Source organism: Macaca mulatta, chromosome 7 (genome assembly GCF_049350105.2).
Source record: "Macaca mulatta isolate MMU2019108-1 chromosome 7, T2T-MMU8v2.0, whole genome shotgun sequence".
NCBI classification, from domain to species: Eukaryota; Metazoa; Chordata; class Mammalia; order Primates; family Cercopithecidae; genus Macaca; species Macaca mulatta.
Genome location: NC_133412.1, coordinates 50,262,597 through 50,290,024, shown reverse-complemented (window position 1 = coordinate 50,290,024; position 27,428 = coordinate 50,262,597). Strand labels below are relative to the sequence as shown.

Genomic DNA, 27,428 nt, shown 5'->3' with positions numbered 1-27,428 from the left:
TGATCCACCTGCCTCGGCCTCCCAAAGTGCTGGGATTACAGGCATGAGCCACTGCGTCCCGCCTGTCTGTGGTACATTATAAACTATACACTTTGATTTCTATTATTATTATAGGTTTTTTTTTTTTTTTTGAGATGGAGTTTACTATTTTTGCCCAGCCTGGAGTGCAGTGGTATGATCTCGGCTCATCGCAACCACTAAGTTATGATTTAGGCAATGTATGACTGAAAGAATTCATTCATCATGTACGACACATTAACATAAATAGGGCACAAAATATGCCTCTAACTGAAACCGAGAGGTATAAAAACATATTTCACTCTTCGTAAAGAACTTTGTGAGGAAACATAACTCTGTGATGGTATAGACACTTTTCCTCATAATACTTTGAGCTTCACAAACAGTAGATTGCACAGCAGCTTGTAAACATTTTAAGTTGCATAAACTTCCCCTTGATTTTCAAATGTAGTGTAATACTGTCTACTAAATCTCTTTTTTGTTTCAACTAAGTACTCTCACATATATTGGTTTTAATAATGGTTGTTATTGTTTTTACAATGTTTTCCATTCAAGGAAAATAAGTAAATTCCTATGTCAGAGTAATCAATAAAGAATAGGTGTTAGCCAGAGAGGTCTAGATGGTAAAATCAATCTTCTAGCCTCAAAGAAGCTCCATGAACATAGAGGAATGCCAGGTGTCACACAGCTTTCCTTCACTCGCATTCATTCTTGACTAGAGCCTGTATGCCTGTTCCAGGGACATTTAAACTCTGAAAGGATTTCTTACGATCTTTACTGAATACATTAAGAAGAATGCCAACCAGTGCCCTTTTGCGTACTGGGACTTGTAGTCATGTGATTAAAACAGGTAATATGAACTCTGACTTTAAAGTATTGTAGATATAAAGGCTCTAAGCTAGAAAAGATTTTCCACATCCATAGTCAATGATGGGAGCCTTTCATTCCTCAGAAATAATCCCTTTTAGGTCACTGAGAAAGAGTCCAACTGCTGCAGCTCATGCTGCGATATCTTCAGGAGCCCAGAGCACGTACAAATCCTAAGGGAACTACCATAGTACCGCACTCATTCCTGGCACCAGAACAAATGAAACACACTCTATCCTGCACACACCTGCCAGAGCAGGCCACTTTCCTCTTCTGTAGATTTATAAAGCTCCACAAAGTGTTATTCCTCCCATCCCCAATACACAGAAAATAGGGGAAAGGCTGTTTCCAGTTCTCGGCCTTTAAACAACTCTACATGTCAGTACTCACGGGGGCATATTACAAAGTAAGAAACAGTGCGCACTTGAGGGCAAACCACATATTGAGCTAATGAAGAGCTCACTGTGATTAGGATTCCATCAAACATAATAGCAGAACACAAGCGAATTTTATCTGAATTCTGTAATGAATATACATGCTGCAATAACAGTAAAAAAAGCATGGCAGCCTATTCCAAACCAGCAAGAATAGTTTTGTGCAAACAGTGGGTCTTTGTGTGTTTGAACTCCCACCACCTGAGGGCAAACTCGATATGCACACTCAAGACCTACAATTATCAAAGTAAAAACAAAAATGCTAAAGGATGCCACAGTGAACATTAGGGAAAGAGCCACTCTCCCTTAACTTTTTATAAATAAATTTAAACTGTAAATTAGAAACACAAATAAACATGAGGGGCTGTAACATTCAAATGAAGTAAATGAATTGTGCAGGGGATTAACCCCATAACTTTTCGTTGTTGTTGTTGTTGTTGTTGTTTTCAATTTCTTGACCAGCTCTCAGATGATGACGATGTTGATCTCCCTGTTCTCCGCTGCCCGGTAAAAGAAAGGGACGCAGGGTTTGCTGGCCAAGCCTGGGTGCTCCTGGGTGTCCTGCATTACAGGAAGCAGCTGCACGATCTTCTCTGCGGTGGGGTTGCCACGGGGAGAACCCTCCCTGGCCTCTCCCGCTGCAGGCTCCACGCTGTGGGCCAGGCTCACCTCACAAAGATCTTCGGAGAGAGGGAGGCGGGGGTCTGAGCACAGTGCGAGCCTCCCCTGCTCCTGCCTGCCCACCCCGCCTGAGGGCTCTACTCACCACCCTGCTCCTCCACAGCCCCAAGCTCCTGGGGGGCTGGGGCCCCTGGAGCGGGCTCATCACCACGGTTCTGGGCAGCGGGGGGGAATTTGTCATGCCCCTCGTGGTTGCACACAAGCGGCAACACCAGCTTCTGCAGCTCCAGCAGCTTCACCTGCAAGGAGGGGTGCTCAGCTGCCACGCCTGAGCTGGCTTCACATCCCACGCCCACCCCCACCCCTGCAGAGACGTTGCACGCCCTCTACCTTCATCTCCTCGTTCTGAGCCAGACCCATGACGTCCTCCTTCTCCTGGTGCCGAGTGTTTGGCACTGCCCCCTGGCTCTCATATTCGCTGATGTAGTCTCCTGCGAGAGGACAGGGCTCAGACACTGGGGCCCCTCCGACGGCCCTGCAGCTCCCCCTGCCATGCCCTGGCCTCCTGCTCACTCATGCCCTCTGTCGCTCCAGAGAGCTGGATGAATCCAAGCTCTAGTCTTTCCACCTGCTCCTTCCTGTCCGCCTTCTCCTTCGGGAGGTCCATAAAGCTGCTCTGGAGCCAAAATAATGGGGTCACACCTCGGGAGTGACCTATCCTGCCCCGCCCCCACTTTTCTTGGCCCACGCCAGGAGGCACTCATCTTCAGCTTCTCCATGGCCCCCTGCAGGGCCCGGTAGCTCTCCCCACACACAGACTCATCCCCAGTCCCTGGGGCGGGGCCCATGCCTCTGGCTCCTTCCAGGGACCACAGAGGAAGGTGGCAAAGTGGAGCAGGGACAGTCAGACTCACCATGGCCTCCTGGCACTCCAGGTCCTCTGGGATGTGTGGCATGGGCCGAGGTGCCTCCTCCTCCTCGCTGTCTCGATGTCCTCCTTCATCTCCTGTGGGGAGGTGGCCAGAGGGGTCCTCAGACAACCCAACAAGGGAGGTACTGTGGGCCCACCTCTCCCCACCCTCACTGTGTAACCCTGAGACAGCCCCTCCCCAGAGGGGAAGGAGCTGCTGTTCTTTATTTTTCCTTTTAAGAACCAAGATCTTGCTATATTGCCCAGGCACAGTCCTGCTACCAGTCGGTGCCGGAGTTCTGAACTGCTCCCTTTCTGATCTGGGCCAGTTCACTCATCCTTAGGCAACCTGGTGGCCCCCTGCTCCCAGGAGGTCACCATATTCATGCCGAGCTTAGTGCAGACACCCGGTCGGCATAATGACCAGCTGTTCTAAAGGTCTCTTCCAACCCCTCAATCCTGTGCTGCTGACAGTGCCCCCTTCCTCCTGGGGCTCTCTCCTCTTCCCCTGAGTGGTCTCCTGTACCTTCTCCAGGGAGAGCCATGAGGCTCAAGTGGGCCTCTAGCTGTTGGTTCCACTGGCTGGCAGCTTCTAGGTGCTCCTAAGGGGACGGGAAACAGAGTGAGAAGGCACGGAGGTTGCCAGGTTGTCCCCCTCGGGGCCCTGTCCTCAGCGACTCCCTCCCCTGGGTCTCCTGCAGGTTTGGCAGGCCATCTCAGCCACCGCTTTGCCCCGAGCTTCCTGCTGCCGCAGCTGGTCCATGAGCTGGGTCTGCAGCAGTAACTCCCTGTGCAGCGCCTCCTTCTCGGAGGTCAGCTGCTGATAGGTGGCCACGTACTGCTGCGGGTGACCCAGGTATTAGTCTCGCTGCTGCTGCAGACTCTGAGACTCTTGGCTCTTCAGCTCCAGCTGCAGGAAGACCCTGGGCATGAGGGCACGTGGTGGCTGGCTTCCAGATTCTGGGACCATTAATAGGGTAGTGAGAGCACTGTGGGGCTCTGTCACCTGCCTGGGCCCCTGGCCCCTGGCTCCAGGCCTAAGAAACTTCCTCCCTTGCCTAGAACCCCATGCCTCCTTCCCCAGTCTCAAATCACATGTCCTCCTTCCCACCATTTAAACTGCAGGCCACAGACTGGTGGAAAAGCAGAGGGAGCCAACCACCATCTGCTAAGTGTGCTACAAGCCTAATGCTTTCCATGTATTCTCTCATTTAATCCTCAGCACCTCTGCAAGCAAAATGCTAACTTCCTTTTCAAGTTAAACAAACAGAGACTCAGAGATGAAAAATAGCTGAACGGTGACCAGTGGAACTGAGGCCAGAATCCAGGTTGAATCGAAGGAGGCTTTTTTGTTTTGTTTTGGGACAGAGTGTCATTCTGTGGCCAAGGCTGGAGTGCAGTGGTGCAATTTCAGCTCACTGCAACCTCCACCTCCCGTGCTCAAGTGATTCTCATGCCTCAGCCTCCTGAGTAGCTGGGATTACAAGCATGCGCCACCATGCGTAGCTAACTTTTTTTGTTGTAATTTTAGTAGAGATGAGGTTTCGCCATGTTGGCCAGGCTGTTCTCAAACTCCTGACCTCAAGTGTTTCTCCTGCCTCAGCCTCCCAAAGTGCTGGGATTACAGGTGTGCGCTACTGCCCCTGGCATAAGGAACCTCTTATACCAGTCTCTTCCCCTATGATTGGGGGACTCCATGCCTCTAGCTGGGATTATAATGTCCAGACCTGGGAGGAGCCCAGGGCTACCCACCTCTAAAAGTCAGAGGGCAGGAAGCAAGAAACAGTTATAGGGCTGCTCTGGAGGGGGCTGGGGTCACCTTCCCTCCAGCTAGAGCTGCCTTTGGCCTGGCACCTCCCCTCCCCAGAGGCTGGTGCCCGCCTCCCAGCCCTTCTTGGATGGGGCAAAGGTTACCATCTCCTTCACCTCACTCAGCTTCTCCTGCAGCTCCTTTACTCGCTGCTCCAACTGCAGAGCGCTCTTGTCCTCCTTGTTCTGGACAGAGAGAAGCAATCAGTGGCCATCCACTGCAGCTGGAGAACCCTGAACTTGGTGTCTGTCTCCCATGTCACGGGGAAGGGTGGAGGCAGGTTAGAAAAATCATCCCCTCCCCCACAGCCATCAGAGCAGGGCCTGATGAGCTCTGGCTCACAGGTGCCTTTAGAAGTACCATCTCATGTGAGGGCTACACTGCCCCATTTTACAGGTGGGGAAACAAAGGCCTGGAGGGCTAGGGATGAGGGCAGCCTCCCCAGGTGGGGCAACCCACCAGATCCTCGAAGCCGCACTGTGGCTCGGCCAGCTGCTTGTCGAGCTTGTGGTTCTGGGAAAGCGTGAGCCTCTCCTCCTGCTTTCGTAGCCTCTCCTCCTGCTTTCGCAGCCTCTCTTCCTGCTTTTGAAGCCTCTCCTCCTGCTTTTGTAGCCTCTCCTCCTGCTTTCGCAGTCTCTCTTCCTGCTTTCGCAGCCTCTCACCCTGATCCCTAAGCCTCTCCTTTTGCTCACGCAGACTCTCCTGCTCCTGCAGCGTCCACTCCTCCTGCTCCCGAAGCCTCTCATTTTGCTCCCACAGCCTCCTCTCCTCCAGCTCCTGAAGCCTCTCCTTTTGCTCCTTGCTCAGGAGACTCAAGGCCTGGTTGTTTTCCACCTGGAATTGCAGTTTTTCCACCAAACTCTCCACCTCCTTCCTCAGGTGTTTGGCCTCATCTTGTAGCTGCTCCACTTCAGAAGGCCCTGCTGGGGGCGCCGAGCATGAGGGCTCAGCTGAGAAAGGAAGCAGACAATAAGGGCCTCTGGATTCCTCTTCCCACCCCCTCCCCCCTGAAAAAAAAAAAGAAAAAAAAAGAAACAACCCTCCTCTTGATTCACAGCTCCTCTCAGGCTTCCCAAGCTTGGCCTCGCTGCTAATGATTCCTCGCACCCGATGGTGCCCATTTCCAAGCCACTTTCAGATAGAGAGCACTGTGGGTGGCTGACAATGGGCACTCCTCCCTCTTTGCTGATGGGGACCCTGAGCTCATGGAGATGACAAGACTTGCTGACTCCTGGCACAGACCACTTTCCCACTGCCTCAAAGCCCTTCCATTCACCCACCTCCCTGGGGCATCCTAAGCCACCCCACAGCCCTCTGATGCCAGTTCTGCTCCCAGGTCACACCAGCCCCACCTTACCTATCTGGTGTTTGAGTTCGGACAAGGTCCTCTCCAGCTCCTGTATCCGATATGTGTCACGCATCTTCTCCTCCTTCAATGTGCGAGCCTGCCCAAAGCACAGAGGGAAAGGGCCCTGGAGAGGGGGCTGGTGGCTGGACAGGCTACCATCTTCCTCTCTGCCCCCACCTCCACAAAGCCCAGACCCATGACCACCTCTGGCTGTACTAGTCCCATTTTACAGATGCCCAGAAAGACCCAGTGACCCATCTAAGGTGGGGGCTGAAGGCTCAGGTCTCACCTCCACCGACATTTTCCGCATCCTCTCCTGCCACCGGGCCCTCTCTCCTTTTATATGTTGTGCATATTCGTCTCTCTGCAGCTGGACTTGTTTCAATGACTCTGTCACCTGCAGGAATGGGCACAGAAGTGAGGAAGGGCTGTCACTGGTCCTCACCTGCTCCTGGTCCCCTGGGGTCATCTTCCTTCCACATCCCTCCCTCTGCAAAGTCTCACCTGTGTCACGTGTGCGTTCAGCAGCGCCCGCTCCTTTAAGGTCTGCCGGAACTGCCGCTGGAGGACGGCTTCACTGCGGCTCGAGGACTGGATGGTGAAGAGTGAGAAGTTTTGATCTGGGGAGCCCGGGCAGTGCCCCTCAAAAGGGTTATCGCTAGGCTCAATATACAACTCAGTCAGTAAAGATCAAGGCATTTCCAAGCCCGTGGTCTGGTTTTTAGAAGAACTCAGTAAAGTTGGAAGGGACAGGGAAAGAGATCGAATTTACTGCTGGCTAACGGAGGCCCAGAGAGATCAGATCATATTACAATTGTTATTACTGTTATTACTACCACTGTTTGAACCTGAATGGAGTGCTTCACCAGGTACCATGCTAACAATCCCATTTAATCCTCACAACCACCATATGAGACATTTACTAGGGTAACCTCTATTGCGTAGATGAAAAACATGGAGTATTCGACGTTAAGTGCTTGCCTAAGATCACTTAGACAGAGCTGGGATTTGAACACCCAGGTCTATCCGATTCTCTAAGCCCATTTTCTCTTGCTAGGTGTGGGGGCACAGATAGAGGGGGGAAAATTAATCTTTTGTTCACTTTTTGAAAGGATGATACATTCGCATCGTCCAAAACTCAGAAGGTACAGAAGGGAAGTGTGTCCCAGCCACCCTGTTACTCTCTCCTGAGTTTTTTATGAACACTTGCAGACATGTTTTATGTATAATAGTACGTACACACACACACACACACACACACACACACATCTTTCCTCTCTCTACAGAAATGGTGACATAGTAAAGGTACTCTTCTGTACCTTCACAGTACAAGTACCCGATACCCCACCTGGGACTTGGCCAAGGCCACAGCCAGGTAAGGGCAGGGCAGGCACTTGGCCTCTGAGCTCTGTGTCCAGTGTTTGCTCCCGACAGTGCCCCCAACTCACCCACAGCAGCTGACTCAGCCCCAGGCTGCCTCTAACAACCACACACAAAAGCAGCGAGAAATGAGCACGCTGCCTTCTGGGCAGGACACTGCATCCTGCAGAAGGGACCTTTAGGCTCACTCCTGCATCTGGGAAGCCAGGCTGCCAGGGGACGGGGCAGCTGGTTGGACTCACCCTGTCCTCTTCCCGCTGCTGTGTACACACAGCAGAGAGAGCCCGCTCCAATTCTTGAATACGCTGTAAGGAGGATTGCAGGCGGCCGGCCAGATCCTTGGACTCTTCTGTAATGACAGAGGTTGAGATGGGGCCCAAAGGACTCCCCCTAAAGACCTGTCAAAGTGCCAGGTTGAAGGATGATGGGGTGCCCACGTTCTCACCTTCGAAGTGTCTGGCGGCACGTTTAGTATGGTAAAGGGTGGTCTTCAAGTCTGCCTTTTCCAATGTGAGGATGTTGATTGTCTGGAATTGAACGTTTGGGAGAAAAGCCAAGCAAGTGCTGAAAGAGACGGAAAGACACATTCTCCGGAGGACAGGAGAAAACTCCCCACCCTCCACTCACCTCTAGCTGCTCCGTCTGTGCTTTGTGTATGTCATTGTTTGCTTTCTTTTCCTGTAGGAAGAGGAAGACAGAGCTCTTACCCGGGGGAGGCAGAGATGGCACAGCAAGAGACATGCCCCCAGCATGCCACCAATGCCCCAGGACAGGCACACCCATGGGACCAGGTTTTCAGGGACCCTGCAGGCATGGGGTGGAATCTGAGGGGTGAGCCTTCTTCCCCAGGCTGGGAGTGGGTGAGACGAGACTGGCGCCTCTACATCTGAGTGCCCCCCAAACCCAGCAGTCATGTTGTGTGCAAACAAAGAAATCGCGTTACTTCTTCCAGCTGATGTTCCACTTGTTTCTTCTGTTGTTTCTGTGGGGAGAGTCAAATTCAGGTGACTGAGGGGGGGGCCCTTCAACTCTATTCCCGAGACCAGGAAGCGGTAGGCAGGGGCCAGGAATGGATTTTAAAGGCAAAGTTCTCAGACCCAGTGGCAACATGAACTGGTCAACTCTCCTCAAGCTCCCAAAGACAGAGGATTTGGGTCTTTGTTGGTTTTTGCCCACAGCCACAGAACTCAAAGTCGGAATCTGGATTCTCTCAAAAGGACAGTAACATAAACCTCTAGAGTCGGAGTCTGAGAAAGGCCCACCGTTCTGCCAGTTTGTGATTTAGAAAGATGTGTTCATTCAATGAACGTTTACTGAGCACATACGGACCAGGCACGGGTCTTCACAGCACAGATACAGGACAGAAAAGGACAGACGGGAGCCGTTGGCCCTGAGGTTTCCATTCTAGGGGCTTTTTTTTTTTTTCTTTTTGAGACGGAGTCTCGCTCTGTCGCCCAGGCTGGAGTGCAGTGGCGCTATCTCTGCTCACTGCAAGGTCTGCCTCCTGGGTTTACGCCATTCTCCTGCCTCAGCCTCCCCAGTAGCTGGGACTACAGACGCCCGCCACCTCGCCCGACTAGTTTTTTGCTTTTTAGTAGAGACGGGGTTTCACCGTGTTAGCCAGGATGGTCTCGATCTCCTGACCTCGTGATCCACCCGTCTCGGCCTCCCAAAGTGCTGGGATTACAGGCTTGAGCCACCGCACCTGGCCCATTCTAGGGCCCTTTAACTCTCGGACTCTCAGAGCTAACAGAGACCTTTGATACTCTACCTCCTCTGGAAACACAAGCCCAAGGAGGAGAGCTGGCTAGTCCAGACTCAAAGAACAAATTAGGGACTGAGTCAGGGCAGAAATACGGAGCCCCTAACAACCCTCACTTCTCTGAGAGGCGAGAACCCCAGGGTGTGTGTGGCAAGGACTGGAGCAGAGGTGTCTGAAGACGAGAGTCAGCAAACAGGACAGTGACAGAAGAGCCATGCTGCATGCTCCTTGCTCTGGGGTCCCCCCAGGTGAAGCCCAGGCACTCCAGCTGCCCATTAACCCTTGGCACCAGGGGCCCTAGCCCCTTTCTTCAGGGCCCCAAGGGGAAACTGGAGTCCAGGATTGGCAGCATGGAATCAGGAGACCCCACTGGACTCTTACCAATGATTCTATGTTTTCATTGAGTTGATTGATTGTTGCGGAGCTTGAGTCCAGGGCTACTTCCAGTTCTTGGTACCGGCTCTGAGGCGCACGCAGAGAGGAGGAGTTGGAGGAGGGTTGCGGGGAGAGGTAGAGAGAACAATCATTAGGGCTGGTGTGTGTGTGGGCTGTCTCAGCTGGTAGAGGGGCACCCAGCTCCCACTGTGAGAGGAGGTTGGAGGGCTGGCATGAAAGGTCACTGCACTTCGGCCCAGGGCCTCTTACCTCTAGATCCTTCAGGGTAGCAGATGATGCAGAGGTAATAAAAATGAGAAATGAAAAAAGAAAATGCTTTCATGGGAAACAGTTATGGATATAAAGTATAAAAACAGTAAGGGACAGGGCACAGTGGCTCACGCATGTAATCCCAGAAATTTGGGAGGCTGAGGCGGGTGGATCACGTGAGGTCAGGAGTTTGAGACCAGCCTGGCCAACATGGTGAAACCCTGTCTCTACTAAAAATACAAAGATTAGCCGGGCACCCTGGCAGGTGCCTGTAATCCCAGCTACTCAGGAGGCTAAGGCAAGAGAATTGCTTGAACCCAGGAGGCAGAGGTTGTAGTGAGCCGAGATTGCACCACTGCACTCCAGTCTGGGTGACAGAGAGACTCTGTCTCAAAAAAAAAAAAAAAAAAAAAGCCCCAAATCCCACGTGCCTGCTCTGTACATTATTCCCAAATTACTTTTAAACTTTAAGATATGTCTCACCATTTCCAAGATTATAAAAGATGTGGGGAAGGAAAAAACCCAATCAATCAAGCAGGTGAAGAAGAAGACATAAACAGGCTGAAGGTTAATGGCAGCAACATAAAAATAAGCCAGAGGCAAAGTATCCCCCAAACCAGAGAAGCCTCAGGGGCATGCACAGCTGCAGACAAAAAGCCAGAGAGGGGTCCTGGCACTGCCTCGCCTTCCACTTTTTCAATGGGGTAGCACTACCCCATTGGAGTGGTTAAGGTTGGACGCCAGCACCTTCAGAATGTCCTGAATCTACAGGAGGTGACAAGGGAAAAAACAAGGCAGGGGGAGAAAGACAGAAGTGGTTTAGAGAGAAGCAAGAAAGTCAGGGTAGGAGGAAGACGTGGGTTCAGGAAAACGAAATGCTGAGGAAGAGCAGAGGAGATTAAAACCATGGCCTATGCCGTTCTTCCAAATGGCCACCTGCGGCCTTGCCGGGGCAGGAACAAATAGATGGAAATGTTCCCTGAGCGATGCAGTCACAGGGTAGAGTCACCTGACCAATGCAGCTCTTAATATGCTCACTGGACCCCTCTCCTCAGGCCCAGGATGTGGGCGATGAATCTGGTAATGCTCCAGACCTCCACCTCCATTAATAAAACCAGACTTCTGAGTAAGGGTTCACTTGAACTAAGGGGGCTCCAGCTAAAAAGCAAGTTTCAAAGACACTGATCTTGTCCAGTATCATCTTACAGAGGAGGAAACTGAGGCCCAGGAGAAGAAGTGATTTTTCTGTGGTCACCCAGCAAGCTGGTGGCAAGTTAGATCTTCTCTTACTCCTAGTGCCTGGGGCTTTCCTCACCACACGCTGGAGCCCCCTTCAGTGACTCCTAAAGGGACAGCCTGATGGCAAGTGACTGTACTCATTGGCCCAGGTTCCCCTTGAGACTGGGGATGAGGAAAATCAAACAGCAATGACCATTTCCTGGGTGTCCTGGGTGTTTACAGCAGGCCATGTACTAGGGATTAACATAAAAACAACAACAATATGAAATCTCATTTAAACTTCACAAATGGAAGTCAAACCACACTACCCCTATTTTACAGATGTGAAAAGAGAGGCCCAAGGAGCTCAAGCAACTGACACAAATCAGATCCCTAGCAGATGGAGAGGCAGCATTCAAACCGAGAATTCTGAACAAGTACCCAGCAATCTCAACAATTACCCTCTACTGCCCCTTGGGCCCCCTGTCCCCAGGAGACTGGCCAGCCAAGACTCACATCCCCAGGTGAGTGGCAACCACCAGAAGTGGTTGTCTCAGGGCTACAGCCAGTAGTTTTCTTTTTTGTCTTCACTCCTGCCGGAACACCAGGGCTGCTCCTCTGCTGATATTCTTTTAGCTGTGGGAAAGAAGAGCAGTAATACTCATAACTACCAGCCCCTACAGCCACATCCTCCTTTACAGTTTTTGCAAAATACTCTTATACACCATCTGATTTAATGCCACCAAGAACTGTACATGATGTTGCCACAGTCACTTAGTGACTGAGAGGGATTGATATTATGGCTAAAAATGAAAGGCGGGGGGGGCAATAATGGAACTTAAACTCAGTCTTCTGACTCCAAGCTCTGGGATTTTACCACGAATCAGCAGCTGCCAGGGACCAAAACCAGAGGCAGTGGTAGAAAAGTCAGCATTAAGTAGGCAGGAACTGTACGCTGTGTGGTTTAGAGTCATACATCCTCACACGTCTGTAAGTGTGAAGAAGTGCACCAGGACCTCTCAAACTTTTATATCAATGTGTCCTCATGGCAGAAGGCAGCTTTTTTGGTAAATCTGGGAATTTATCAGAAAGAGGACAACCAAGTCTCATTTCAGAGAGAAGTCTGGTATACTCTTAGAAACCTGTGTGACTGTCATCCCTAAGTACATTAATGTTTTTCCTCTCTCAAGAGAATCAAGGGAAACTGATGCTTTAGAAAGATCTCCCGCATTTATCCTGTGGCACTCAAAGTGCCCCAGGTTGAGATGATAGGAGGAAGATTCAAGGTGTCAAGTTCAGTTTCCGAAGATCTATTCCACAGAGGATGAGCAAATCTCACTTCAGGGACCAGTGATTGAAGCTCTGTCTGGTCCCAGAACCGTGGAGAATTAGAATGTGAGGTGGAGAACTCAGAAAAAAATGTTAAATTCTCTTTGGAGAGTAGAAGGCTGGGAGAAAACCAAACCAAACTCGTTCTCCCATTGCCACCCAGAGATACAGTCAACATTTTGAGCTCACGGGTGAAGTGTAGGCTTTTCACACTGCCAATGTCTATGTGAAGGGAGTGAGGCAGCCTGAAACCTCTTGCCCCTAGGTCCCATAGTCCCCATTCCCCTTCCAGCTGGAAATTTGTGCTGTGACCCAAGGAACCAGAAATGGGGTGAGAATGCTTAGGGGACTGGGTCATAAGATCAATGGCTGGTCTTGCAGCAGTAATGACAGTTCGTAGGGGGACTGTGACATCACTACATTCCACTCCTCCTGGGGGTGGGGGAAACCACATCAGTGCGATGGCTGAGTCACCGATCCACGATGGTGGAGGGGGACATAGAGCTGGGATTCAGGTCCTTGGAGACACCAGTCCAAAGAGCCCAGGGAGGTCGGGCTTGGGTCAGCAGGAGGGGAGAGTCGAATCTGCAGCAGGGAACCCCAGGAATCACCAGTTCAAAGTCACCCAGGGATGAATGGCAATGGGGGGGCCTGGGGCTGGGAGACCCAGGTCCTTGGAGAGGTGAGCCCCGAGAACCCAGGGAGGTTGGGCTTGGGGTGGCAGGATGTGAGGGCTGAGTATGGAGTGGGGAGCCCCAGGAGTCACCCACCCAAAGTCACCCTGGAGTGATTGGTGAGGGCAGGGGCTGGGCTTCTTGCTGAAGGAGTGGGACTGACTGCCAGGACTTTGGTGGGGGGAGCCCAGAGGTGCCAGGGTTGGGGGCCCCAGCCCGGTGTGCCTCAGGAGTGGTATAGACTCTGGCAGTGGTCTTGCCATTGGAGCGGATCTCTGGCTGGATTGGGGGGCCACGACCTGGTGCTTTTTACCTTTTTCTTGGCTGCTGCCAATTTGCGCTCTCGAGTTTCTTCTAACATCGCGGGGTGGGGAGGGAGGCAGGGTTGGGGCCACATCAGGGAACACCTCCAGTCACCTACCAGTCAGCTGTGTGACTGAGCCAGAGGAGGCGTAACCAGGGCGCCAATAGAACACAGAAAAGGGGTGTGGCCTTAATGCTCCAAGCCCATTGGTCAGTGAGAAAGATGAAAGGGAAAGGAGGCGTGGCCAGGCAGCAGTGTGTCCAGAGGAACCTGTGGCATCACAAAGGAAGCTGCCCATGCAACTGCTGTCCCCGCCCACTTGGGGTGAGGGGCGGGGCCTGCTTACTCCGGGAGAGGGGAGGGGCCGGCTTTTGCTTTAAAACTTTAAAAATAAACTTTAAAATATATATGTGTTTATACTTTATATATATGTGTGTCAGTGTGTGTGTGTGTCTACATGTTCCTCCAGAGCTATCTTCATAATCCAGCTTCAATGTACGGTCTATGATTTTGGCCTACATTTTTTATCTTCAGATGGAGTACAAGAATTACCAGTATTACCTCAATTGAGACACAAATCCTATAAAAATGGAAAATCCATAGCATGTTTGATGATTAATGAAGCAGACTATATTATCCAACATTCCAATAAGGTAAAATAATCACAAGGATATCTCTTGGAAAAACATTTCTCTTATTCTCCCACATTATTAAGACTTTTTAAAAACAAGAAACATGTCTAATATCTTTAAAAACACAAAGCTTTTGGGCCGGGTGCGGTGGCTCCCCTTAGGTCAGGAGTTCAAGACCAGCCTGGCCAACATGATGAAACCCCGTGTCTGCTAAAAATACAAAAACTATCCAGGTGTGGTGGTGGGTACCTGTAATCCCAGTTATTCAGGAGGCTGAGGCGGGAGAATAACTTGAACCCAGGAGGCAGAAGTTGCAGTGAGCCAAGATCACATCACTGCACTCCAGCTTGGGCGACAGAGCGAGATTCCATCTCAAAAAATAAAATAAAATAAAATAAAGAAAAACACAAAACTTTCCATTTAATAAGCACTCAAACCTCTTTACTGGTTTAAAGCAATTACAAGGCCTATTTTTCTAGAATCATCTGGCCTCTCTAAGCCTTGCAAATGAAACTGAATTTCTCACTTGATACTTGGCTATCACTTGCAATCATGAAAATCAAGAATTGTGTTATGTCACTGAGTATTGCTTGTTACCTGAATTAGACACTAGACTGGGATCAAGAGTTGAATCTTTCATGATTTACTCCATAACCTGTGAGATTCTTATCCCACACCAAACTAAGCTTTTTTCTAGAGTTCCACAATTTAAGGTTAGTAGACAAGAGGGTTCTCAGCAATGTAGTCTCTGGACTAGCAGCACCAGCAGAACCTGAGAACTTTTTATAAATGCAAATTCTCAGGCCCCACCCTGGACCTGGTGAATCAGAAACTCTGGAGTAAGGTTCAGAAATCTGTGCTGCAGTAACCCCTCCAGGTGTTCAAGAACCTCTGGCATACAACAGGTAGAAAAATGTGTTTCCTTCTGTAGGCCCAAAGCCAAGGACACCATATGTTCTTGATATAAAACAATGACATGCAATTAAAAGTCATAAATCTCCTTCCTCCTCCCACCCTTCATCCAACGTGTTCTATTTTTATGAGTTAAATAAGAAAACAAGTGGCAATCAGAGATTCAGTCTAAAAAGTATATTTACAAGTGTCAGTTCTCATCCAGCCTGATCTCATACAACACCATTTACACCCTCTTACCTCTCAAGTTTTAAAAACATATCTTCACAATGTAAGTCGCAGGCACACTAGCAGTTCTATCATAAAACACCAAGTAGATGGGAATGTCCAAACTTACTAAAGAAAAGTGGAATCATTGGCTATATTTTCAAATTGCATTCAACAGGAAATGTAAGTTTTGAATTCTTTTCACTTTCACACTTCCAAGTCAATAGAATTAAACCAGAAGACTCCATTCTTTCAAAGCCTCTACCCAGGCAAAGTTTTACTGTATTATTTCTTGCTTTCAATGGATATAAAGCAGAGTCCTGGTAGGCACATTCAGTATGCCTGCAAAGATGCAGAACTAAACAGTTCTATCTGTTCAATATCAAAACAAAAGTCCTGTAAACCCCAGATGGTGAATGTAATACTTCAGCGCTAGCACCAAAGCCTCAAATATGAAAAGATACCAACAAACAAAATGAGCTCTTGGCCAGGAGCAGAAGTTCACGCCTATAATCCCAGCACTTTGGCAAGTCAAGGTGGGACGATTACTTGAAGTCAGGTGTTCAAGACCAGCCTGGGCAGCATAGCGAATTCACATCTCTCTAAAAATTTTAAAAAATTAGCTGGGCATGGTGGCACACACCTGTAGTTCTAGCTACTTGGGAGGCTGAGGTAGGAAAATTGCTTCAGCTCAGGAGTATGAGGCTGCAGTAGCTATGATCATGCCACTGCACTCCAGCCTGGGTGACAGGGCAAGACCTAGATAATTACAGTCTGTCCTGCTCCTATGAACATTAAAATCACTAAGTTAAATTGCTTTCAATCAGCAGGATAAAAATTAAGTGAAATGTTACTTTGGAGGTTGGCCAGAAAATAGGCAATGGAGAAACAGGCACTTCCCACGAGAATTACAATCACCAATAAACATATAAAAAGGATTCAAGGCAGGTCCGGTGGCTCACACCTGTAATCCCAGCAATTTAGGAGGCCGAGGCAGGTGGATCACCTGAGGTCAGGAGTTTGAGACCGGCCTGACCAACATGGTGAAACTCTGTCTCTACTAAAAAATACAAAAATTAGCCAGGCATGGAGGTGGACACCTGTAATTTCACCTACTCAGGAGGCTGAGGCAGGAGAATTGCTTGAACCCAGGAGGCGGAGGTTGCAGTGAGCCGAGATTGCACTGTTGCACACCAGCCTGGGTGATGGAGAAAAATAATAACACTCAAAAGCACTAGAAACCAAAGAAATGTAATGAAAACAATGAGATTTTCTGCTTAAATACCAGCAAAGAGGGCAAATGGAAGGGGGAAACCGGAGCTCTGCCCCTGTTGGTGGGAATATAAACTGAACCAATTTTTCTGCAGAATAATTTGAAAATTTCTATTAAATATCCTCAAATTGTTTTATGCTATTGTCCTCCAGAAATTCTGCTTCTATGAATTCAGTCCAAAAATGCTTGCTTGAGTCCATTAAAAAATATATATAAGAACATTTACTTCAGGGGTGGGAATGATTAGCTTAATACACATCAAGCTTTTAAAAATGATGATGCCAAGGATATGTTTACTGCCATAGAAATATGCCCAAAACACAGTGACAAAAGACTATATATTATGATTCTATGTTTTAAAATATTTATATGCATACAAAAGTATAAAAAGCAGCAAACCAGAATGTTTTGAGTGGCAAAATTAAAGACTTCTTCATATTTTGTCTTCCGAATTATTACAAGAAGAATGTGATTTTCTGTATAACAAGGGAGAAGCATTATTTTCATTTATTTATATTTAAGTTTCTTTTCTTTTCCTTATTTTTTCTCATGGATGTATCACCTGTCGTCTAGAGAGCTTGAGTCGCTGCCTCTTGAGGTAAATCAGCCCACTTCTGTGTCTATCAGTTTGCCTTTTTTGGACATTTCAAATCAATGGAATTATACAATATGTGGTCTCGTGTCTGGCTTTTTTACTTAGCTAGTATTTTTGAGGTAGGTCCATGACATATAACAGGTCCCACAGCACCTTCTGGGCCCAGATTATGCTATCTCAGAAGTCTGGGAGGCAGGGACCCACCTGGCCATAGCCTTCTTGCTCTGCTCTAGGCACTCCTAGCCCCAAAGCCCCCAGCCCGCTAGACACCTCCATCCCCGGCTATGCCATGGCTCTCTTCATTCTAGGCCTCCTACTCGTCACATTCACCCTTGTCCTGGTGAGTATCTGGCTGGGTCCGGGCTCCTTTCTGAGGGGCAGGCTGAGCCTTTGACACCTTGAGACTTTGAGCCAAGCTGAGGGGTGAGCAGGCCCCTTTACACCCCGGATTCCCCAACCCAAGCCCAGCACCTCCTCACCCTCCAGCTGGGGTTGCAGGTTTGGGGCCAGGGGGCTGGGCCTGATCCCGGTGTCCCTGCCCTTCTTGTCAAGGTGCTAAAGTGGAGGGCCTCCCTCAGTGTGTTCAGCCTCGGAGTGTAGACACGCACAGTGTGGTACAGAGGACCCTCCAGACAGGTAAGTGGAGGGCTGTTCTCCCTGATGCCAGCCCAGGTGTTTGTTCTGGGTGGGGTCCACCCCCACCGCCCACCAAGGCCTTCTGCAAACACTCCCTGGGGGCTGTTACTGGCAGCGCCTGGGTGGTGCAGTCAGTGTGCCAGAAAAGCTCCCCACTACTGTGGGCAGTGGCCCAAGCAGGCCCCACCTACCCCTAAACTGTTCCCAGCTGCCTCCCACCAACCCCAGAAATGATGCTGGGGGCCGACAGAGACTGAACTTAGGTGCACAGGGGGCCAGGAGACCTGGGACAGACAACAGGTGGCGTGGGGAGGGAATCTCCCTTCCCCCACTTCCCACTGCCTGAGGGCCAGACAGTGGCACCTCCAGGTCATGGAAGGACATGTATGGACCCAACTCAGTTTCCCCTTTGTCTCGTGGCCTTTCTTCTCCCTTCCCTGGGGCCAGGTGGATGTGGGAGGAGATGCAGCACCATCCTGGGTGCACTCAGACTCATTCCTCACTCCTGGCCTTCACTCCCTTTCCTCTACACACAGGCGACCCCTCACGCTGCTGATCCCTCTGCTGAAACCCAAACTCCAAGCCTCTCCTCTCCCCACCTTCACCTTGTCCCACGGTTTCCACAGACAGTGCCTCAACGCTGAGGAATGAATCCGGAGTTCCAACACCACCGACTTTCCCAGGAACTCAGAACCAGAGAGGGCCAGGGTCCATCTTGAGGACTCACAGCCAGGGGCTTCTTTCCTCCTACACCCCCAAGGACCGGACTTGCAGGTCTGGGACAGAGGTGGGGTGGGGAAAAGCAATGCCTTGTCAACCCACGCAGAGAGCCCCGCTCCCATCCCCAAGGTGCATAAATTCGAGGAACACCCCTGCTCCCACGTCCATGCTCACTCAGGGCCCTCCTCCAAGTGGTTGGCACTCACACCAGCCTCCCGCCCTCCATGCCACAGGTATGGGTCTCATTTACAGAGGAGGAAATGGTGGCCAAGACCCCCCTCAGAACACACAGCTAGACCACACAGAGGACTTAGGCACAGCTGGGGCTGCCCCTCCTGCCACCGAAGCGTGGTCCTGCTGCCAGGTCACAGGAAGGTGATGGAAGCCCTCCTCAAAGAGGGCTGGGAAAGGGACACCCTTACGCCTGCCTCATCCAGCCTAGTAGGGCTGGAGAGACTGTCAGTCCTAAGAGAAACGCTGGCCCTTTGGGGGTATGGAAAAGTCAGGAAGCAATCCAAAGTTGGTATTTAAAATATTGATTTCTAGATATTTAGACCGTCATCTGGTGTGAGGAGCTGGGAGGGTCCCAGGGTAGAGCCCAAAAGAGGAGGAAGACTGAAAAGGGGTCAGAGTGGGAATAGGGGATGCTGAGAGCAAGGCCCACCCCCCTCCCTGACTCCCTGAACCCAGCCACAGAGCCAGTCATCCTCAGGCCAGAGGGTGTGAGCAACGGGGGCCCTGGCTGCTCTACAGTGGATCAGAGCCACTGGGTGTGGGGCAGTCAGGGCAAGGTAAGGCAGGCTTCCAGGGCAGAGACTGAGGCCGACTTCTGCAGACCCACTGTAACGGGGAACACAGAGATAGGCAAGGGTCTTAGTCTAGAAAGCCCCAGCAGCTCCTGCGCCCATCAGGACACCATTGAGGCCTGGTGGTGGTGGAACCCAGGAATGGTCTTTGAACCCATGACCTGGAAGGGGGAGCCAAGGATAGTCCCAGCCCAAAGGCTCCCCTACCTGCAAGGAGTGGGCAGGCCCAGTGAGGGGACCCCAGGAGCCCAGACCATGAGCTTACCTGGCCAAAGAAAGTGGCCAGCTCCAAGACATCAAAGAGGGTGGGCAGAAAGATCATCACATCGGGGTTGACTGCAGCTGGCACCAGGTTCCTTTGCACTTCTGGAACACAAAGGCCTCTCCTTCCTATCCCTGAAGCACCCCTGCCCCTACCCCAGCACCCCAAAGGCCAGCCTAAAATAGGCATTCGTCCTGGGTCAGTCCCACTCTCCAAGCAACTGCAATTTCTGACTAGAGAGCCAGGGCAGGGCAGGGTGTAGGAGGGGTCCCTGGAAGATGCTCCCCACAATGCCCTGTGCCTAAAACGCTCTCCGTTGGGACTTCTCAGGGAGGGAGGGTTATGGCAGCTTTGTTCTCCCTAGCCACCTCCGTGACCACAGGAGCCCTTACAGGTGTCTCAGGAAACAACTGGCTCACTGGAGCCAGGACCAGCATGGACACAGTCCTGGGGCTGAGGCTGACCGAGTGGGCTCTGGGAGACCGTCACTCTCTCTTCAAGCTTTGGTCTCCTGGCCCTCTACCAGCCAGGCTGCTTCAGGCTTTGCATGAGGCCTTGCACAGAGACAGAGTTCAAACACAGTTGGTGAACACAGTGGGCTTTAGGGAGGTGGCACATACCTGGGGTTGGGGGATGAGTAGTAGGGAAGGGAGGCCCTGGGGCTAGCATGGCCTGTCTGGAGGTGGTGCAATGGGACCTGAACCACGTGAGGAGAGAGGGTCCACCTGGAAGAGTGGATCAGCCCGATGGCCACCAAGCTGGATGGGAGAGGGGTTCAGCCTCCGATGCACCTGCAGCAAGGTGAGACAGGCACAGGTGGGCACCCTGCTTCCAACCAGCCTCAGGTTGGCAGGAAGCAGATCTCCTGCCTGACCTTCCTCTCCTGCCTCCCCCATGCGGAGAAGGGGCAGCCACCCATCAGGCCATTGCCCAGATTGAAGCTGCTGAAGCTAGGTCACAACAGGTAAGCGTGATCCCTGACTATCCCAGGCCTGGCCCAAGGCAGTCCTGTCTCTGGTGAGGACCTGGTAGACAGGAGATGTGATGTCCCCATGTGGCTCTATAAACCTCTAATTGAGGATAATCAAGGAAACGGGCAACACCATCACGCTCAGCCAAGAACACGAGAAGGACCAGGGGCAGGCAAAAGTCAGTTTGAGCCCAGGCCTGGCCCCTGGAAGGATGGTGGACGAGGGGCCAGCCACAGTGAAGGGGAATGGATGGCCACGGGCTGGGTGGTCAGGGCTGTCAGCTCCTGCAGCCCCTGCGGAACATCTGCCCAGGCCTGGCTCTGCACTCAGACTTCTGCTTGGAGCCACAGGTGCCTGGACACCAGCCTCCAGTAGGGATGAGGTAGGAAAGGCACTTGTGGCCACATGTGGGCGCCTAAGCATGGGACAGAGGGGTATCATGCCCCAAAGAGACCACAGAGGCCAAGAACTTAAGCAGATGTGACACCATCAATAAACCCCCTTGTCCTGGGTCACATCAATTAAGTCAGAGCCTACTCTGACCCTGAAGCTGCGGCTCAGTCTGGTTGAGACTCACAAAGAGATGTTAGTGCTGGGCAGGGGGCCTGGCCCAGCCTGTGATGTCCAGCAAAGCTGTGGGCTGGACAAGAATCTCTGAAGATTAGTCCAGGACAAGGACGGCTGTGTCTGCGCAAGGAGTGGGGGCAATGCCCAGGGGGCAGGAGGCCTGAAGACCTTTAACTAGGTAGGGTGCCAGGTCAGGACGTGCAGAAGAAAAGGTGACATGGCAGCATCCTGCCCGAGACCAGACTATAAACCTAGGGGCCGCCTGGTCTAGCCTAAACCATGCTGCCGCCCAGATACTATCCTTCAAATGTGAGGCAGGGCTGGGAGAGTCCCCAGACCTCTCATCCCTCCCTCCCCAACTGGTTCCCATCCCTCACCAGAAGGAAATGGAACTCTTCTATGGGGCACAGCCTGCCAGGTTCTCTATCACCTGGTGGAAGGGACAATAGGGAGGGGGAGCTGCAGCTGGGTGAGAAAGACCGCAGGTCCCACTCTGTCCCTCAGACAGGTGACCTCAGGCAAGCTGCTTTCTTTGCCTAGGGCCAAGGATAGTCACAGGGGAAGGTCCACATTAAGACGGCTCCACCCTGGAGCCCAGAGCTACCCAGAGAGAAAACCCCCATCCTCCCGATTCTGCTCCCAGCTCATGCTGCTGGGATATCATCCTCCCCATCAGAGAGGCTGTGGGAGGCAGAGGCTGACCCTTGCTCCAGGCACCTCAGCGGGTTTCAGTCCGCCTTCATCATGATCAGGGAGTGGGTCCCTGGGATCACAAATGTGAGGGGCACCTTCTTGGGCTCCAGGTGCTCCAAGATAGACCCCGCAGGGCTCCAGAGCTAGAAGAGTGTTGGGGAGGCCAGGCACGGTGGCTCACACCTGTAATCTCAATATTTTGAAGGGCTGAGGTGGGCGGATCACGAGGTCAGATTGAGACCATCCTGGTTAACACGGTGAAACCCCAGCTCTACTAAAACTGCAAAAAATTACCTGGGCGTGGTGGCATGCACCTGTAGTCCCAGCTACTCAGGAGGCTGAGGCAGGAGAATCACTTGAACCTGGGAGGTGGAGGTTGAACAGGGCCAGGACCTGAGCTCTGCCTAGCCATGGTGACTCTGAGCCAGGTAACCCTACATTAGTCTCAGTATGTAACTTCGTCTCATGGGGAATGTCAGCATTACTTCTGGAGCCAAAAGTAGGTAAGCCAGGGTAACCAGAGTTCCCAGTAGGGACCAAGATCAAAGGATGCAGGGGTCGGACCTGTACCAGACAGTCAGGCTGGATGAGGGGCTCTGGGAAGCTGGGGCAGCCGAGGGCCTACCCTTCAGGTTACAGGCATCAGGGTCCTGGTCTAGACCCTCATATGCCATCCAGAGACCCAACCCTAGGGACATTTCCTCCCAGGCTGGTAGCAGAGTTGATCCTTGTACTCATGCCACCAAAAGCTCTGAAATGAGCGGGCCTGTGGGTGGGGGGAAAGACTCTTCAGGAAAAGGTTCTCAGGGCCAGGGAAGGTTTGAGCTGGGCCTTAGGGCAGCCAGAGAGGTAGGTGACAGACCCCCTCACAAAGCCTGCCAGAGAATGCAGGAGGGTCACAGGTATAGTGGTGGGAATGCTCTGGAAGACAATAGGCAGTCTCCTACTCACCGATGGGGCCGACTGAGGTCAGGTCCACACACCAGGAGAAGCTGGTATCCACACGCTGGTGCACTTTGTTTCTTGTTTTAGAGACAGGGTCTTGCTCTGTTGCTCAGGCTGTAGTACAGTGGCACAATCATAGCTCACTGCAGCCTTGACCTCCTGGATTCATGCGATCTTCCCACCTCAGCCTCCTGAGTAGCTGGGACTACAGGTGCATGCCACCATGCCTAATTTTATTGTTTGTAGAGGCAGGGTCTGGCTATGTTGCCCAGGCTGGTCTCAAGCGATCTTTCTACCTCAGTCTCCCAAAACACTGGGATTACAGGGACAAGACAGCACTCCTGGCCATGCTGGTGCAATTTGGCTGCCATGGTACACAGGAGGTATGAGCTGGGGGGCAGAATCTGATCCTGGACCTCTACCCAGGCCTGCACCCAGACTGACCCCTGGGCTGCAGGGAGCAGGTGTAAAGAGAATGCAGTGAGCAGAGCCGGCTAGCCATTGATGGAGACCCAGGCTGGGACTACGAGAGACAGGGTTCCCAACATCGGCCTAGTGGCCCTGCCCAACCCCTTGGGGCCAAGATGACCTCCCAGGAAGCCAAGCATGGAGGACAGCATGCACCTGAACTGAGGACAGAAGACTCTGATGAGAGGGAGGGGGAGGCCTCTGACATACTTTGGATACTTGTCCCATCCACCTCTCATGTTGAAATGTGATCCCCAATGCTGGAGGTGGGGCCTACAGTGTGAGGTGTTTGGGTCATGGTGGGGGATCCCTCATGAATGGATTAGTGCCCTCCCCATGGTAATGAGTGGATTTTCTTTCTTTTTTTTTTGAGACAGTCTTGCTCACAGCCCAGGCTGGAGTGCAGTTGCGCGATCTTGGCTCACTACAACCTCCACCTCCCGGGTTCACGTGACTCAGTGAGTGAGTTTTCTGTTAGCTCACAGGAGAACTGGCTGTTTAAAAGAGCCTGATGCCTCCCGTCTCTTGCTTCCTCTCTCACCATGCAACACGTCTGCTCCCTCTTTGCCTCCCACCAGGAGTAAAAGCTTCCTGAGACTTCACCAGAAGCCTAGCAGATGCTTGTACAGCCTGCAGAACTGTGAGGCAAAGAAACCTCTTTTATAAGTTAACCAGTCTCAGCGCCGGGAGCAGTGGCTCATGCCTGTAATCACAGCACTTTGGGAGGCTGAGGTGGGTGAATCACTTGAGGTCAGCAGTTTGAGACTAGCCTGGCCAACCTGGTGAAACCCTGTCTCTACTAAAAATACAAAATTAGCCACGCGTGGTGGTGCATGCCTGTAATTCCAGCTACTTGGGAGGCTCGGGCATGAAAATTGCTTGAACCTGGGAGGCAGAGGTTGCAGTGAGCCGAGATCACGCCATTACACTCTAGTCTGGGCCACAAGAGCGAAACTCAACCATCTTAAAACCCTATCTCTACTAAAGACACAAAAAATCAGTCAGACACGGTGGTGTATGGCTGTATTTGCAGCTACTCGGGAGGCTGAGGCAGGAGAATAGCCTGAATCCAGGAGGCAGAGGTTGCAGCGACCTGAGATCGTGTCACTGTACTCCAGCCTGGGCGACAGAGCTACACTTCATCTCAAAAATAAATGAATAACCCAGTCTCGGGTAATTCTCTAGAGCAACGCAAAACAGACTAATACAGCCTCCATGCTTGGTGTCTACTGGACCTGACACTCAGGGAAGGACTGGTCTTGACTCTGCCATTAACAGGAAGACTATGACAGAGTTGTTCCCCTGCTCTGCCTCAGTTTGTCCTCTCAGCTGAGCAGAGCAGGGATAATTGCTTCTCATGTGGGCCACAGGACAAAACAAAGTCCTGAGTCCCACAGGAAGGTAGGTGGGCTATGTCCAAGGAAAGACAGACCGGGGGCAGTATTTTATGTCCCCGCGGTGCCAGAGGTACATGGAGAAGATGCCTCCTTTGTGGGCAAGGGAGAAGGGAAGATAAGCAGAGAGGCGCCAGACACCTGCCTCACCCCCACCTTCCCCACCCCACACCAGGCCCATTCCCACTTAGCCCCCAACTCAGGCTGCACCGTTCTCCTTAAGGTCAGCATGACTTCCCGGCCAAGCTGACGGAAGCTGACAGCTTGGATTCATTAGGGACAGCACGTAGTGTACGTGATGTGCAGGACGGAAGTGGGAGAAGACACGGGAACCGTGGTGTCAGGTCTGGGCCTGCCCTGGCTGTGGGCAGACCATGCTGCTCCACCTTGCCAGATGTGGCCTCTAATTCTAAGGTCTCTGAGTTCCAGGCCAGGACTGGAGCCATACTCCCCTTGGGGACAGGGGACACCGTCCACATAGACGTCACTTGTGCTTTGGGCAAAGCCAGCTGGACAAGTGAATGGGAGGGGCCCCGCTGGAGGGTAAAACTGGGCCTGGACTACTCAGACCTGCCTCTGTGACAGGACGGTCCCGTCCTTCCAGTCAGACTCCTGAGCTGGAAGCCCACCCAGCCAGGGAATGGGGAAGGGGTGGCCTGCAGTCTCCCTTGAGTCTATAGCCCTTACCACCAAAGGAAGCTCCATAAAAAAAGATGCAGAAACACCAAGTGCTCCTCCCAGCTGCTGGCTGCTTCCTGGCGTGGCCTCCAGGACCCTGGATGAGTCAAGATGGGGCTGCCAGCAGCTGGGTGCAGGGGGAAAGCTGGGTCCCCAGGGTAGATGCCTAGCAGGAACATGCAGACGTGGCGAGTGATGGGCCCTCAGGGCCGAGCCCCTTCTGCCCAGGGGGCCTTGGTCACACACCTGCTGCTGAGCTCAGCCCAAGGAGTCAGGGCCTGGTGCCAAGTACCCTCTCTGCTTGCAAAGACAGTCCTGGGATCATTACCCCTCTGCCCAGGGCTCAAGTATCCAGGCTGTGAAAGGGCCAGCAGTCAGAAAGAAGGAGGCCATGGGTGTGGGTCTCTGAGCCGTCAGGGGCCTTGGTGGACAAAACCCCTATGAGGCAGATGACAGGTAAGGGAGACTGAGCTGTACCCCCCCCCCCAACCGTGAGATCTGTGGTAACAGGTTCCAGAAGGGGCCCTGGAGGAGACCAGCATGACAGGAACCGCTACAGATGCCTTTGGGCTCCTACTCTGCAGGGCTGGGCCAGCCGGAGGTTTAGGGCCCACATCAGGGAGGTGGGCCGGGTGCCACAAAGAATGAGGCTTCCTTTGGTAGAGCTGTGACCTTCTTCATCATCTCCTGACCCCCCCGCTGACCCTTGTCCTCAGACCTCTGTAGAACTTTGACTAAGTGGTGGTAGAGGAAGTCCAGCACGTCCAGGGTGGCCCTGGGTGACCCAGGGCTCAGATCACAGTTGTGGGGTTAGGGCAGGAGGCTGGAAAAGATGACCTACCCTAGTCCCCAAACGCTGCCCAGGCCCCTGAAATCTGTGGTGAACCTCCCACCAGACCACACCCACTGACCACCAGAATGGGTGCCACCTTCTTCAGGGCAGCACCAGCCCAGGCCCTCATGTGGGACTATGCGCGCCAGGGTCTGCACACCCTGGGTGAGGCAGAGGGCCTCTTGGTAGACACAGTCATCCCAGACCTCGGTCAGTACCTCCTTCCCTCTGTAGGCCCCCTTCCTCTGTCCATCTGCTTCCTCCTTTGGGCTTGCTGCCTTCCCTCCTCGTGGAGCTCTCCAAGGTGCTCCTAGCCCCAGCTCTTTGTTTCCACAGCACCTTCTGGGTGCAGATTCTGCCTTCTGAGAAGTCTGAGGAAGGGCCTTGCCTGGTCATAGCCTTCTTGCTCTGCTCTAGGCTCTCCTAGCCCCAAAGCCTCCAGCCCGCTGGATGCCTTCATCTCCAGCTATGCCATGGCTCTCCACATCCTGGGCCTCCTGCTCCTCACAGTCGCCCTTGTGCTGGTGAGTGTCTGGCTGGGCCCAGGCTCCTTCCTGAGGGGCAGGCTGAGCCTTTGATGCCTTGAGCCTTTAAGCCAAGCTGGGGGTGAGCAGGCCCCTTTACATTCCTGATTCCCCCACCCAAGCCCAGCATCTCCTCATCCTCCAGCTGGGGCCGTGGGGTTTGGACCAGAGGGGTGGGCCTGATCCCAGTGTCCCCACCCTTCTTGTCAAGGTGCTAAACTGGAGGGCGTGTCTTGAGTGCTGACTTTCCCAGGAACTCAGAGCCAGAGAGGGCCAGGCACCAGCCCAAAGTCACACAGCCAGGCGCTTCTTCCCTCCTAGACCCCCAAGGACTGACTTGCAGGGCTGGGACAGAGGTGGGGTGGGGAAAAGCAATGCCTTGTCAACCCACGCAGGGAGCCCCACTCCCATCCCCAAGGTGCATAAAGTCGAGGAACACCCCTGCTCCCACGTCCATGCTCATTCAGGGCCCTGCTCCAAGTGCATGGAACTCACACTGGCCTCCCACCCTCCATGCCACATATATCGGTCTCATTTACAAAGGGGGAAATGGTGGCCAAAAGCCTCCCCCAGCACACACAGCTAGACCACACAGAGGTCTTAGGTGCAGCTGAGGGGTCCGCAGTCTCTGCTGCCCCTTCTGCCACTCGTGCTGCAAGAGACCACACTTTGGAGAGGGAGGAACGAGAGTGAGCTAGGTGCTCACACATGGGACATGGGGGGCTAGGAAAGGGTCAGCTAGGAGGAAAGGGCAAGGTCTGATCCTGTACGTACATACCACAGAGTCCGTGGATTCAGGAGACCCAGGGCCAGGTCCCAGCTCTGCAGCTGCTCAGTATGTGACTGTGGTTAAGTCGTCTCCCTGGACTCTCCATGTACTTTGCATGCTGCGTGCACCTTCTAGAATGAGCCTGGACCCTGGCTGGCCTCATACTCGCTGCGTAGGTTGTAGACCCCAAGTGCTTCTACAAGGTGCTTTGTTTCTTCTCATAA

The 27,428-nt window shown here is 52.3% G+C and overlaps 1 protein-coding gene and 1 long non-coding RNA gene across 5 annotated transcripts in view; one reads left to right on the top strand and one right to left on the bottom strand.

Moving 5' to 3' along the window:
* LOC144329963 (uncharacterized) overlaps positions 1-27,428 on the top strand; it is a 96,468-nt gene that overhangs the window by 62,579 nt on the left and 6,461 nt on the right. The window lies entirely within an intron of this gene.
* Positions 1,393-20,168, bottom strand: LOC720414 (golgin subfamily A member 6C-like). 4 transcript variants are annotated; one of them, XM_077939689.1, is made up of 20 exons: positions 19,984-20,168; positions 19,367-19,467; positions 18,181-18,351; positions 11,530-11,649; positions 9,532-9,612; positions 8,332-8,370; positions 8,016-8,066; positions 7,834-7,915; positions 7,631-7,737; positions 6,513-6,599; positions 6,298-6,405; positions 6,018-6,105; positions 5,120-5,610; positions 4,765-4,845; positions 3,377-3,452; positions 2,855-2,946; positions 2,514-2,616; positions 2,331-2,431; positions 2,086-2,239; positions 1,393-1,999 (listed from the first exon to the last, which is right to left on the bottom strand). In XM_077939689.1, exons 1-20 carry the CDS (start codon positions 20,030-20,032, stop codon positions 1,785-1,787), a joined length of 2,397 nt encoding a protein of 798 aa, XP_077795815.1. In that variant the 5' UTR covers positions 20,033-20,168; the 3' UTR covers positions 1,393-1,784. The 4 variants fall into 4 exon arrangements, with proteins under 4 accessions (XP_077795815.1, XP_077795816.1, XP_077795817.1 ...); XM_077939690.1 differs by lacking the exons at positions 18,181-18,351; positions 19,367-19,467; positions 19,984-20,168 and adding an exon at positions 13,330-13,541; XM_077939691.1 differs by lacking the exons at positions 18,181-18,351; positions 19,367-19,467; positions 19,984-20,168 and adding an exon at positions 13,330-13,538 and having other exon boundaries at positions 4,777-4,845.